Raw genomic sequence first — 13,457 nt, 5'->3', positions numbered from 1 at the left:
ACATAGTCAAGAAGATCCAAGACACAAATTTAGCTGCTTACAGGGAGATTTTCACTGAGAAATACAAATTCAAGAATGCTCATATGGTAAAATAATGTGCTGATCTCATTTTAAGTATGTTATTTGATAATTCTCCTGCCAATTCTTCTTCCATTCCATTCTGTGACTATAAGCAGCACTGACAGCTGTAAAAAAGAATTGTTTTGGTTTGTGTTTCCATTCAACTACTGTTTTGACAAGATAATTTACTTTCAAAGAAGTTATATATTGACAATGGTGGACCATAATACTAAAAACAGGATCATTAAAAGAAAAGGCGCAAGTTCCCTTTTCACACAAAGATGTAATAAAACTATAATAAAGCTTTTTATACAGAAATCTCAGTTTTCTGCATTGCTGGAACTTTGACTCCCAGTTTCACTGAGCACATCTGTAAATAGGCATATTTTCAATACATAATATCAGGAGTACTGTAGACTGCCACATTATCCCACTTTGGTTTCGAAATACTAATCTTAGCCTGCCATAAACTTACACTTTTAACAGAGAAGTAGGTTATACTGATCATAGGTTCACAATAGCTACAGGCTGGACCCTGACTGACTGGGACAGTCTTAGCATTACGCCCTGCAATTTCAGGGACGAGTCAAAACATGAAGATTAAGACTCATTCATATTTTGTATTATAAAATCACACTTCCAATTCATATCCTTTAATTGGATTTAAGCATATCTGAAAAATAATGCATCTTCTCCCAAATCAGTTCATCAGTGTAGATTAATAAATATTTCAGACTAACTATAAAACTCTTCCTTATTTACATACAAGCATTAAGTGGTTTTATTTTTAGCTTTGATCCTAGGAACTCACAATTAAAACTTGCTATTACAAAGCAAACAGAAATTCCTGCATAGTAGCAAACAACTCATAGTGCAAAAATATAATTCCATGGCAGCCTATGAAGCAGCTGTGAGTGTCAGTTAAAAGGAGAGGAATTTACCCCTAGTCCAGCTCCAAGGAGGAAAAAACACTACTAACTGGAACAATGGGCCAGGTAGTCATGTGGGATGACTTCCATCTTTTCTGAAGGCACCACAAGTCTCTCCAAAGACAATGATGTGATACAAGAGTAAACCAGAAAGGCAGAACTTTTTCAGACTGTTACATTCTCAAAAGAAAAACAACTATTGGAGGAAGCTAATTTAAAGCTAACATAAAGCCCTTAACATTAGGCTAGCAGAAATTTTGATTTCACTTACTTTTCAAAAAATAAAAATAAAAAAATTGTACACACACCCAACTACATTCTCAAAAATCTCTTTTGTGTTCATTGGAGAATGGGAAAATCTCTATCTTGAAGGCCATATTGTATCTTACCCTAGTGCTGGCAACCTACTGACTGGGTAAAAAAATCAAGCTCATGGGTGATTCTATGTAGCTTTCACCTTTACTAATTTGATGCCATTGGAAACAGAAAACATCTGTGAAGTTGCAAATAAAACCCAATAGCCAGAGGTCCTGTACCGTGAGGTATATTAATGCTGGAGGCCACAGCTTTGTGGGATGAAGGTATGAGCCATGAAGCATGCCAAGGACCATCAGGACAGCACGGAATAAACGAATACCTGTTCTGATGCTTGAGTAAGGCCAAACATTTATACTCACATGCTGCTACCACATCCACAAAACTTCCGTAAGTGTTGCTGAAACCACAGTCTGTCTCTAGCACTGTGTTCTTCATGGGAACTTCCTGCAAGCAGCTTTGGAACATTTTCAGTGTAGCAGATGCAACAATTTTAGCCTGTTCTCTCTGTCTTTGGGCCCCTTCCTTATATCACTTTAGGGCCACAAAGGGAGGTAGTAATTTAGTCTCAGATATGTATGCAGAGAATGTACACTTTAATGTTAGTTTGACACTTTGGAAACTCCTCAATATCTAAATAATATTAACTCATATCCACACCTGCTATTGGCACTGTGGATCATAATGACCCATAACAATGAAAGTCATCAAATTATATTGATGATCAAATTATATATCAGGCTTCTGTCCTGAGCTGCAAGAAAAAAACAGACTGATATGAAATCAGACAATTTCTATGTAACCCCTACTCTTTGTTGCAATAATAATTACAATAGAAATGAACATATTTTGATGAAAACATATGCATTCCTTACACTGACAAGTTTGCAGGAATACATATTCAAATATTTTGAGCTATTTTTCCATATCCATATTTTACCTGGCCTTGAGTATAGATTCCATTTCCCTAAACTTTGAAAAACAGCTAATAAAGTCCTAACAACAACAACAACAAAAAATCAAATAACAGTATTATATGGACAGTGGATGTGCTCATAAGCATGGAATTAAAGGAGAATGAAATGTTCTCATTTAATCATTCAGCGAATGAGAAGAATTATAGCTTTCTTATAGAAAACACATCAAACAAATCAGTGCCATTAAGAGCTGGAGTATGTAGGGAACTGTGGTGGAGCAAGGAGGGAGTGTTGTGGGGTTTTTTGGTTGTTTGTTCATGTTTTTAATGAAAGCCAGTACAGAAATCCAGCCAGTCCACTGTTTAACTCCAAGGATTTGAACACCAGCCTTTGGGACATCCAAGATTTGATTCTCAATCTCCTGCATCTTTGCAAGTTCTGTGAGCTAGACTTCATGACTGTTTTCCCATTTCAGATGTAGCAATTCAGGTTAAATAGAACAAATTTCAACAGCAGAGGGACAACTCAGATGATTCAGGTAAGCACAACACACACTCTGGATGCACTCTCAACAGAACAAGCTAGTGTTGGTAGAAAACTGGGTTTCTACCTAACAGCCTCTATCTTCAATCTATTATGCAATATCTCTCTTTGTATGGTTCTCATTCTCTTTTGCCTTACTAGGTTTTCACTAGGGCCTTGCTGGGGAATTATAATTTTTGTTGATTTTTTTTTTTAATTTTGCAAATTAGGTATGTTTCCTTTCTAGTATTACTGAGAAATTTGACAGAAATCATTCAATGTTGTAATATTCAGTTTCCAGATTATTGTGCTATAGGCCCAAAAATGGCGTGTGTCAAAGCATTAGCTGAAACTCTCAGCTGGCATTTACTAGGCTGCCCTTAGCAGTCTACTGGTCCTCTACTGCCCTTAGCAGTCTACTTGTCCTTTTCCATCCATGTCGACCTCATCCCAGCCATGCAGGCAGAGGGGTTTTCAAAGCGGAGGATTTTTCTCTACTCAGATGAGATGCAGACACCTGGTGAAGGTCAGGCTACCTTCCATGTCTGCTTAAGCTAACCCAGCTGGCTCTGTTGGAAGCAGGTTATGGAAGCCACATCCTATGCCTTCTCCATGGCTCAGCTGTTTACAGCCTTGAGGTCTCTCATGAGTCTAGCCACAAGTTTTCCATTTTGCAGGACACAGCTGAAACATCAGATTTCTCTGTCTTCTGTTTGCAAATTTGCCTTTCTCCAAACCTCAATCACCAGGACAGAAAAGGAAAAAGGATGGTGTTACTTAGGTGTGATCGTGTCACTGTGCCAAAGTGCTGCTATGTAAATGGAAACCATTAAAATGCAATGAGCCTCCGTAATGGTCCCTGTCTTTGAAACTATATGAAATAACCTTCACAGCCTTCTCTGACTCTGACTTGCCAAGGTATTTGATGATACAGCAATTCCTTAACATTGACTAGAATTCAAGAGCTGTACATAAGCAGAACCCCCAGTCTGTCACAGCACGATTTTTGGTTGGCAAGAATGAAAATATGTAAGATTCTGTTCTGCAATTCTGCAAAGTATTAAAGACAGCTAGAGACAGGGCAGAGCTTGTTCAAGGGGACAAGATGGCTGAAAGTCTTCACAGGAAAAAACAATCAATGGGTGTTTGTCAGTGCAATTAAAGAATTATTGATTACACAGCAGATTCGATTGTGCTACTGCAGCTTCAGATAGAATATATCATACTGCCCAGCACCTGGGATATTTAGCAAACACCAGGCAGTACTAACTAAATTTTCTGCAAGTGGCATTTTCCTCATCTCACCTAAGGACTTACCTGTCCTATTTCATCATTCACTTAAAAATTTAAGGAAAAATAGAAAGTAATGTAACCTATTCAGAAAGGAAGATTAAAAAAAAAAAAAACACACTGGCAGAGTTGAAACTGCCCATGCCAACAATATCTCTATACACCAGAAAGAGGGATTAACCCTGGCAGAGGGCATACAGTGTTACTAACACCATCCTTCCCCAGATATTTTTCTATGTATAGATACACTGTGTACAGCTGTTTACCATGTAGTCTTACATCTCTGGAGAAAGTAAAAGGTGAATGAACTGCCTTGTTTTAGTCATAAGGATGCACATATTTTAGGCTGGGGTGGCAATTTATGATCTTTATCAATAAAGTGATTCCTACAGCCAGAGTGTACCACTGCAGTCCTGTCCTTCACTGAATTTCCTGCCAAAGATCAGAGGTGTCTGTACATGTAGAAAGCAGCATGGATAGAATATAGTTCTCTAAACTATGCTCAAACAGCACAATATTAAATCTCAGTAAATAAGAGACAAGAGCTAGACAATCTGGACTGATGCTTTTTCAGTTTATTTTTAGGTGACTAAAGTGCTCATCGATGTTTCAGAACATGATGTGATATACTTATACGTACTCTAACCACCATCCGACATTTCTAAGATCTATCAGGGTCAAAACAGCAAAAAGGAAAGAAATAGATTTAAATATATATTTATTTCCCTTCATAATGTGAATGTTACCATAAATTGCTGAAAAAACTTGGGATCACGCATAATAAATGCGTCCAAGGCAACATGCAATATGCATTAGTTAATATTTAGACCTCATTTCTGCTACTCTGCTATCTGCATCAAGTACTTGCTGCAAATAAAGTCCTTTATCTCAAGTAAGGCACTATCCTGTGGGAATAGCGCTGACAAAACAGATTTTTTGGCATTAGCACAAATATCATTTACGTTGTTCTTGCTGAATTCTATGGAGACTATGAGAGCTGGAGGTCAGAACAGTGCCCTACAAACAGGACATACTACGTCAGATTACAACTAGAAAACAGGGTTTAGTCATTTTCTCCATTGGAGGGGGGAATAGGATGGGAAGGGAGCTGGTCTCCTTATATTGCTGATTTCAAGACAGGGCTTAAGATTTTGTACAGCTCAATAGTGGTAGCAATATCAAGACATTACAATAGTACTACAAATATATTACAGTTACTAACATCCACAGATACAGTTGTGCAAAGTTGTGAGTATGCTATCAATTTTAAGCACCATAATTTTCCAACTCATATATTAATGTTATTTTCAGAAGCCAACAATAACTGTAGATGAACATTTGACTTTTATAACTGAGTAACAGGAAAGAAACCTAAGCCATTTTTGTTGTTAAGAAGCTGTGTGTCAGAAGCAACACAAATAATGGGGATATAAAGTTACCTATCTAGATTAATTTGCATCTTTTGTGCAACCCTTCTCTTATTCAACTGTTTTCATTTGTTTTTCCCTGCAAACCTGCAGAGCCACCCACACCCTCCGAGCATGTTTATTTTTCCTCCTGTCACTGGCTCCTGCCCAGAGGAGGGTGAACACAGTCCAAATGACTTTGCTTTCATTCCTCACACTAGCAAATGCTTTTACAGCTCCTCAGGATCTATTAGCACACCAGGGACATATATTCTTGGTGTCTACCAGGACCCTAACCTGAAAGAAACACAGAAAAAGTAATCCAACTTGGAGAAACTATGTCCGATACCGAGTGGGAGAAAACTGACAAAAATGAAATATCTGGGGGCAAATGCTCTGTTTTCCTCTTTGGATTTCCCAGCTTTGAGACTGGAGCTGGGTCTCAATTTTCAGCCTTCAGGCAGTATTTGCTTAATATTGGCTACTGCTTCCTGTAAAGAAACTTACAATATATTTTTTTTCCCTGCATATTTTGTCTGAAGGTGAAACTTCCCATTTCTCCCTCTATCCTTATTTGTTTTGAGGTAGGCTAATATTTGAGCCAATACTTTAAAGCAAGATTCAGCTAGTATGTTTTGAAAGTGCACACAAGAAGAACAGGTTTTGCTTTCAGTGGGATGGCACACTTTTCTGCCCAAACTGCTCTCACCAAACCAATCTCTTTATCCACACTTTCCCTAAATTGACACCCAGAAATTAAAAGCCTATGCATTAGAATAATACCAGGAACACCCAAAATACCACTTTCTTTCCTTTATTACTGTTTCACAAAATCTCTTTCTGCATAACAAGGAGCTCCCTGAGGCTAAGCCCAGCTACCAGTCCCAGGCAGCTCAGCTTGTCTGAGCCCATACTGGAGAAGAGACCATCCAAGAGTCTGCACTACCTCTCCTACCTCTATGCCGAGACACCAACTGCATTGAAAGCCAGTTTTGAAGGGGTTTCATGATGTAAACACACAGACTGAAATCATGACTTCATTTCATGTGGAAAGCCACTGGATGGATGCTACTGTGTTCTAATGCCACAGACCACAGTCAAGTCAATGGCACAGCATTCATGCTCTCATTCAAGAGACATGGCCTATGGCCTACCATGATTTTCAACTATTATGCAAGCTTTAAACATAAATGCAACATTTTACTTTAAAAATAGTATCTGTGTTTAGCTGAGAGAATGTTAAGAATACCTTTTCCCCTGGGGTCACAGAGATTCGCCATATGCAGTGCGTGTAGGAAGGATAACCATTTGGAAATCCTGGAGAAGAGAAGTTGCCTGTAGATTCCTGCAGTGTTTCTCCACAGGCTGAAAGAAACAAAATACAGTAAAAATATAAAATTGAATGTGCCTACCAGATAATAATGTCTTTCCAATATCTATTTAGAATGCATTTAACTCACTGCAGATGCAGAATGGAAAACAGACTAGTTATTTTATGATTTATTCAAAACAGTGATTTTAAGCCAATCTGACATTCATTCCATTTTACACAGGATGTTTTTATTCCATGAACTGTTTCACTTGTGTGCTGTCTGCTGACTTAACCAAAATTACAGCAGTGTTAAAAATGTCATTGCTGTCCATCAACTGCAAAATTATATATATAACTATTTTGCAGGGAAAAAGTTAGCCACACCCTTAGTCACATCCTTTATGAACTAAAACAAATCTAAAACAAAAACTGGCATGGTGTGATTGCCACCACACTGGAATTTTGTCAGCGGTTTCATTGTATTTAGTACTTTGACCACATGAGAGACTGGTCTGACCTAAAGTCACTCATTTATATTGGTACAGAAAACTTATGTCCTATTTTCAACTGAATCTCTTGCAACAACGATTTGTAGAGATGAGAGTAATAACGCAAAACCAATGTAAAGTCCTAAAATACTGAAGGATTTTATATTTTTTATTATTGAAGCTTTTAGAACCTATATCTCACCTGTCAATCATGCTACTAGCTGCTGGCTGACTGATTAATAATTCCCCTGCACACTAAAATACAGCATTGCAAGCTCCTGCCATTCTCCCCCATTAAACTGATTCTGGTAGGCTGTCACACCTCAGTCAGTCATCTTTTTGACCTTCAATCAAGTTGTTTCACCCACTGATTTTGCAGGTGTGATATGAGAGATGTGAATTTGAGAGTATTATCCCATGACTGACAGTGTAATCAGATCTGCAGTGCTTTCAAATTATAGCACTAACACTGCCAGCAGGTGAACCACTGTATCCATCAAAATCCCAATGAATTATAAATGATCTGGAAAATCTTTAAATAAAAGGGGACAAAAGATTGTTTATGACAAAGAGACAATGCAGCTGTAAAGGCTGTCTTATTAAAATGCATCTAAGATGTAATCTGACAACTACACTGTAATATCAGGCATAAGCTACATTCAGGGCATTAGGCAAGCTCTCTGACACTGAAATGGTTATTATGATGAAGAGAGAAAAAGATTGGTGCAGCCCCCCAAAAATTTAATAGCTAAAGTTACTGTCACCATGTCCTTTAGGAATGAAAAAAAAAAAATCTTTTCCTCCCATCATTAAAAAGTGTTTTTTATCTCTAAAAAAAATTGCACATTCACAGAAAATGACACATACACAAAAGGTATTCAGTACTAAATAATTATTTCTGTACAAAGCCTTTTCAGTGAAAATGCTATATCCATAATTAACCACAATTTATTTTTAACATGGCAATGAATGAAAACTTGAATGAATTGCAGAGTACTGTACGGGGTTCCTCAAGTGCTATTGAGCTGTATCATAGCTTACAATACATATGTAAAGCATCTAAGAGAATGCCAAGGGGAAATTCATAGTCATGTACAGGAGCAGAGGAAAGCAGAACTGAAAGCAGAGACACCCAGAGCAGGAGACATGCTCACAGTTCAGGAGAATCCAAGTGTTTCGTTCTTAGAGCAGAAGAGCTCTTAAAGCCCTCTCTTATTCTTGCCTTCGTGCATGGCTTCAATAAGACTACACTGCATCAGCATACCCTCAGAAGGAGTACAAATATAATTTCAAATTTTAGTACATCATCTTTTTGCTTTAGTTAAATAACTATTTTGCCAATGTTAGTTACTAAGCAAGCCTTCAGCAGATGACATGCATCTGATGGAGAATGCTCTTTGTCCAATCTTTTCTGCTCACATTGCATTTTTTCATTTAACTTCAACTCACATATATTGAGATTATGAAGTCATGCCATGCACATTTATACATGATGTGAAGTATGTAAGCAAGCAAAATGCTATCCAAGTATTTTGAGACATACAAGAAGTCAGTTCAAATGCAGCCCTGAAATTAGTAAAAGGGCAAGAGGAAAACACTGGCATAATTACCCCTTACTCTATTAGAGTCTTTAACCATTTATAAAAGTAAATTAACAGAGTATAATAGCTTTTGAACACATTTGAGAATTTCTCTTGGTCATAAAGAGTGCAGGATTATTTGCTCCATGCTCCATATACAGAACTTCCATATAGCCATAAAACTACGTACTTTAGCAGAAGAAAAGCTGTCATTGAACATTTTATTTTTGTTAAAATTAAAGAATAAATCTATATAGCATAAAGCTAGCTCATCCAACAATATAACTTATATCCATATTAAATGCCTGTGAGCTTTCTAATGAACCAAAATTTTCATAAATACTTCTGAGCATAAGTCAAGCATAAGAAAAAAAATTAATTGGATAACTTCTATTAATAATTAACATAACTAGAATTTATAAAATATGTTTGGGCTTTACATGTTTCACAACATCTACAATTTATTTTTTAATTTCTGGTTACTCAAGGGAAATGTAGCTTATATTAATCATTAGCTTATTTATTTATCTGTGGGATCTGAGTTCCAGGCTGGCTTCCAGAGCTGTTGTTAACAGGTTAATATTTGGGCTCTTCTTATTTAAAGCACATTCCTCTGCAATTGGTCAGTGGTTATTGAAACGGTTAAAACTCTGTCACTAAAGAATTTAAGGTTTTTCTCTGTGACTAGACTGTGTAACTGCATTATTTGTGAATAGGCTTATAAAATGGTATATTTTACACATTTTAGTGTGTTACAGTCCATTAGTAACGGACTTCAGTTTGAGAAAGAAAGGTAAAAGTAAAAACATAGTAACAACCACATACCTAAATTTCCTAAGAACTAGTTTTAGTGTATTTCATGTCAAAATAAATTAAATGCAACTTTTATCTTATAAACCTCTGCTTTACAAAGCATTTGTATATTTTTGTTATTCCATAGTTAATCATTACCATGGCCAAAGTTTTCTCCACTGTTTTTTTCCTTCCCAAATTTCATGCCTTATATCAATTTTACTAGTCTAGACCACTTAGAAAAATGGCACTTCAGCTCTGCCCACACGTGTACCCCAGCCAAAACCCAATTTGCTCTCTGTTTTACAGCTTGTGAAACTTAGTCTTCTGATGAGCCTTTCTGTGGTAAGGATGGGGAAAATTAATTTCTCTCTTCCACGTGAAGATTAGCAATAGATGCAGAAATCAGGTAGATTGTATTATAGAAAGCAATTTCTACCACTGAAACTTGCCAGTGTTTAACACTGCTTTGGTCTAGGCCAATGCATGCAGTTAAGTTCCATTAAGGATTATAGTGAAATCTGCAGATGACAAAGTCCACAGCCTCCAAGGCATTTAGGGAATCAACTCTCATTCTTTTGTCCCTAGCATCAGCAAATATATACCATAATATCTGGCTATTATTCCAAAAGGGAATTAAGAGTTTTAATACCTTTTACTTAGTTCCAGCTCCATACATATATAGCACATACAGATGCTACAAAACCCTAAAAGTAACTGGTGCTGATAACAAACTGATTAAACCAAAAATTTAAATCAGTGGGTTACTGTTGATTCCCCTTTATAGGGATCCTAGAGAAAAGTAATATACAAATTACAGGGAAAAGATCTTAATGTAAAAATTTTAATTTTTCTTATATAGTCAGTAAAGACTGGCTTTTGAAGATGGATGCTTTTTTCTAATTTAGAATCTAGTAGTCAAGGCAGTAAATTAAGCCTGAGGAACAGCAAGAACAGCAGAAAGAACCAAACTGGGTAATCTTCATCTGTTCTTTTCCACACATACTGTCACAGATCCTGGCAATTTGGAAATTTGCTAAACTTCTTACATCTCCCTTCTCTTCATCTGAAAAACCTTCTACTGCCAGTCAGAGCCTTCTTTCCCATCCATTATTCAGTCCCATTCTGCACACTTATTTCTTGTCCTCTCTTTCTGCCTACCAGTATACTTCTCCGTCATTTCCCATTTCTTACTCCGTTGTTCCTATGAAGTTATATATGCATTTTAAATCAACTGCAATTTCTACATACGACTACAATTGCAAACCTGCATTAACTTTAGTAGTTGCACCAAAAGAAATAATATTCTGTTATCCTATTGAGCAGACTGAAAACTGTAATAGATTCAGCCTTGAATATCAAAAACTGTTCTCAAATGGCAAGACAAAAGTTAAAACTAAGGTTGGCAGAGGAGGGACTCTCAACTCACATGCTTGCTTTACATTGTTACATGGTAGAATAATGAGACCTTGATTAAAATGTAACAAGATCCTTATCAGCACCTATGTTTTCCTTTGACAAAAATCCTAAGAAAAAAAATAAAACTAAATCAAAATTGCTGTTCATAGGTCATTGACTCCTGGCACTTGCTCAGCTGATGAAAGACAGCTTCACCAATCTCAAATCTGCTTCTCAGTCACTAAGATCTTTTTTTTTTTTTTTTACACTTTAATCAATGTGATAAAAGACACTGGCTACTTTCACAGCTATTTTGATTCTATAGAATATTTTTGCCTTCAAAAATTTTGTTATCAATATGTATATTTATTCTCTGCGTGTATGAAACAGTTGCTGTCTATATAAACTTACTAGATATAATGCTGCCAAGAAGAATTCTACTATTCAAGTTCTTTCCATACCAAAAGAACAGAACAAAAACTATTCTAACAGGAGCAGTTGTTAAAGAAAATATGTTAAAGTGGTTTCTCCTCTGGTAAAACCATAAACACTGTGCATGTTCTCCGTATACAGAACATTATGATTTGATGTACTTACAGTAAAACCAAAACTATATTTCAGCAATACAACGCACATCAAATCAGATCTACATCTTCAGTATAACCCACTGATGCTGATACAAATCTCCATCACTTCAGTCCTTCTGTATTGATCAGGTGGTAAAAAGCAGCCATATAACTGACTTGAAACAGTTACTGTGCCTTCGTTAAGTCCCAAGAGGAGCAGAAGGGCTGCAAAACTTGACACAGAGCTGTTTTGCCTATCCTCCCACAATGACCTGGCTGAGAGATAGTGTTCTGAAATGCTTCAGTTTAAACCAAAGGTTAAAACAGATTTCAGCTATAGCCAGAGCAAGAAAAGTAAAACCTTTTTACTTTGAAATTTCCACCATTCTGCTAGCACTTGGAGAAGAATTAGCTCCCACAGTGTTGAATTTTGGTTACTCTGGAGTTGCCCCTCATGTCTCTGAGACAGACAGCCAGTCTGAGATAAAATATTAATTCGTACTGAAATTATAAGATGCTAGAATTAGGCAGAAAATATTCAAATACTAAACATGTCTTTTACAACTGTATAACATTTGTAATAAGACCTAACCTGTTCATCCATAAAAGATACTTTACACCTTAGATGTCATGGCCTGTACTAATTCCTGAAATTTTGAAAAAAGAAAAAAAAAAAGTGTTCAGAGCTGATTGCAGTAATTTAAATTTACTCATTTCACACTCCACTAAAATTCAGAACAAACAGGACTCCAGTCCTGATGTAGATTAGAAGCAACTCTTCCACCTAATTGCACAGCTCATTTTACATGGCAAATGTGTAAACCAGAGGTGACATTAAACATCATTTCTTTACTAGTCATTGAACAACTAAGCAAAACAGACTGAAACATCATGAAACTAAATATTGTTCCACGCAGTTTATCTATCCTTAAGTGCTTTGCATTCCAGAGACCTTACCTACAAGATTTTTTATGATTCAGTTCTTGAACTGAATATGTCAGTTGCCAACATGGAAACAGACTACTAAGCAGCTGACACAAAAAAAATTATCATTCAGCTTGAATAACGAAGTCAAACAATTGCTAGTATGTGGTTTTTGTTTGTTTATGGTGCAATACCTGGACATCTATACAGCTTTCTTGCCTGTGCAATATCTCCTTTACTTAGACGGGTACGCTGGCCAATGGCAGGTCGTATACCATTATCATCACGGGAAGGGAGAATGGTATCCAGAAACATGCCCCTAAAAAAAATAAAAATAAAAATAGACCCCAAAAAAACCTATCAGGTTTCTATCATAAAACTGTCTGAGTTTGATGAATGTATCATGCTATTTTGTAAATCTAGAATTTACATTTGGCATAGAAGGGTAAAATGCAGAACATTAAATAGAGAAAACAAATTAGAAAAATTCCTCAAGCTGGCAAAACTTATGTAAAGTTACAAAAAAGGATTATTCCTTCAGTACATCAATTAACATATGAGCTTCTAGATTTCTATCAGACCACAGGAGGGAAAATTCTTACTACTAAAAGATTACACAGGGAAAAGGCAATGCTGCTCAGATCATTAGATTGAAAAAATTAATTATGAAGTAATATAGAAATACATAAATAAGACCCTATAACAAAATTCTTAATCACAAAGTTCCTATTTCTAACAGAGTTTTAAAACAAGTTTTAAAGTCTGACTTACATGGGTAAGAGCAAATAAAATCAGTCATGCCTGTCAATCCAATGTGAAGTCATCCAGCAATGCTAAGACATTCCCATGTTTTTAGTGGATACATTTTTTTTTATTATTAATGTGAAAACATGGTTCTGTCAAGTGTTATAACAGATCTAACTCTACTTAGCTGCTGTTCTTTCTGAAATATAAACTG

At 36.3% G+C, this 13,457-nt stretch overlaps 1 protein-coding gene across 6 annotated transcripts in view; it reads right to left on the bottom strand.

Annotated features, from left to right (window-relative positions):
• The window catches only part of TLL1 (tolloid like 1), a 143,035-nt gene that overhangs the window by 47,559 nt on the left and 82,019 nt on the right, over positions 1–13,457 (bottom strand). For all 6 annotated transcript variants that reach the window (XM_048076161.2, XM_048076160.2, XM_048076163.2 and 3 more), the window contains 2 exons: positions 12,694–12,818; positions 6,689–6,804 (listed from right to left, as the gene is read on the bottom strand). In XM_048076161.2, coding sequence (XP_047932118.1) covers positions 6,689–6,804; positions 12,694–12,818 — 241 coding nt within the window. The remainder of the gene's footprint in view (positions 1–6,688; positions 6,805–12,693; positions 12,819–13,457) is intronic.

Source organism: Anser cygnoides, chromosome 4, assembly GCF_040182565.1.
Source record: "Anser cygnoides isolate HZ-2024a breed goose chromosome 4, Taihu_goose_T2T_genome, whole genome shotgun sequence".
Classification (NCBI taxonomy): Eukaryota; Metazoa; Chordata; class Aves; order Anseriformes; family Anatidae; genus Anser; species Anser cygnoides.
The sequence above is the reverse complement of the archived record's forward strand: the minus strand, read 5'-3'. Positions and strand labels throughout refer to the sequence as shown.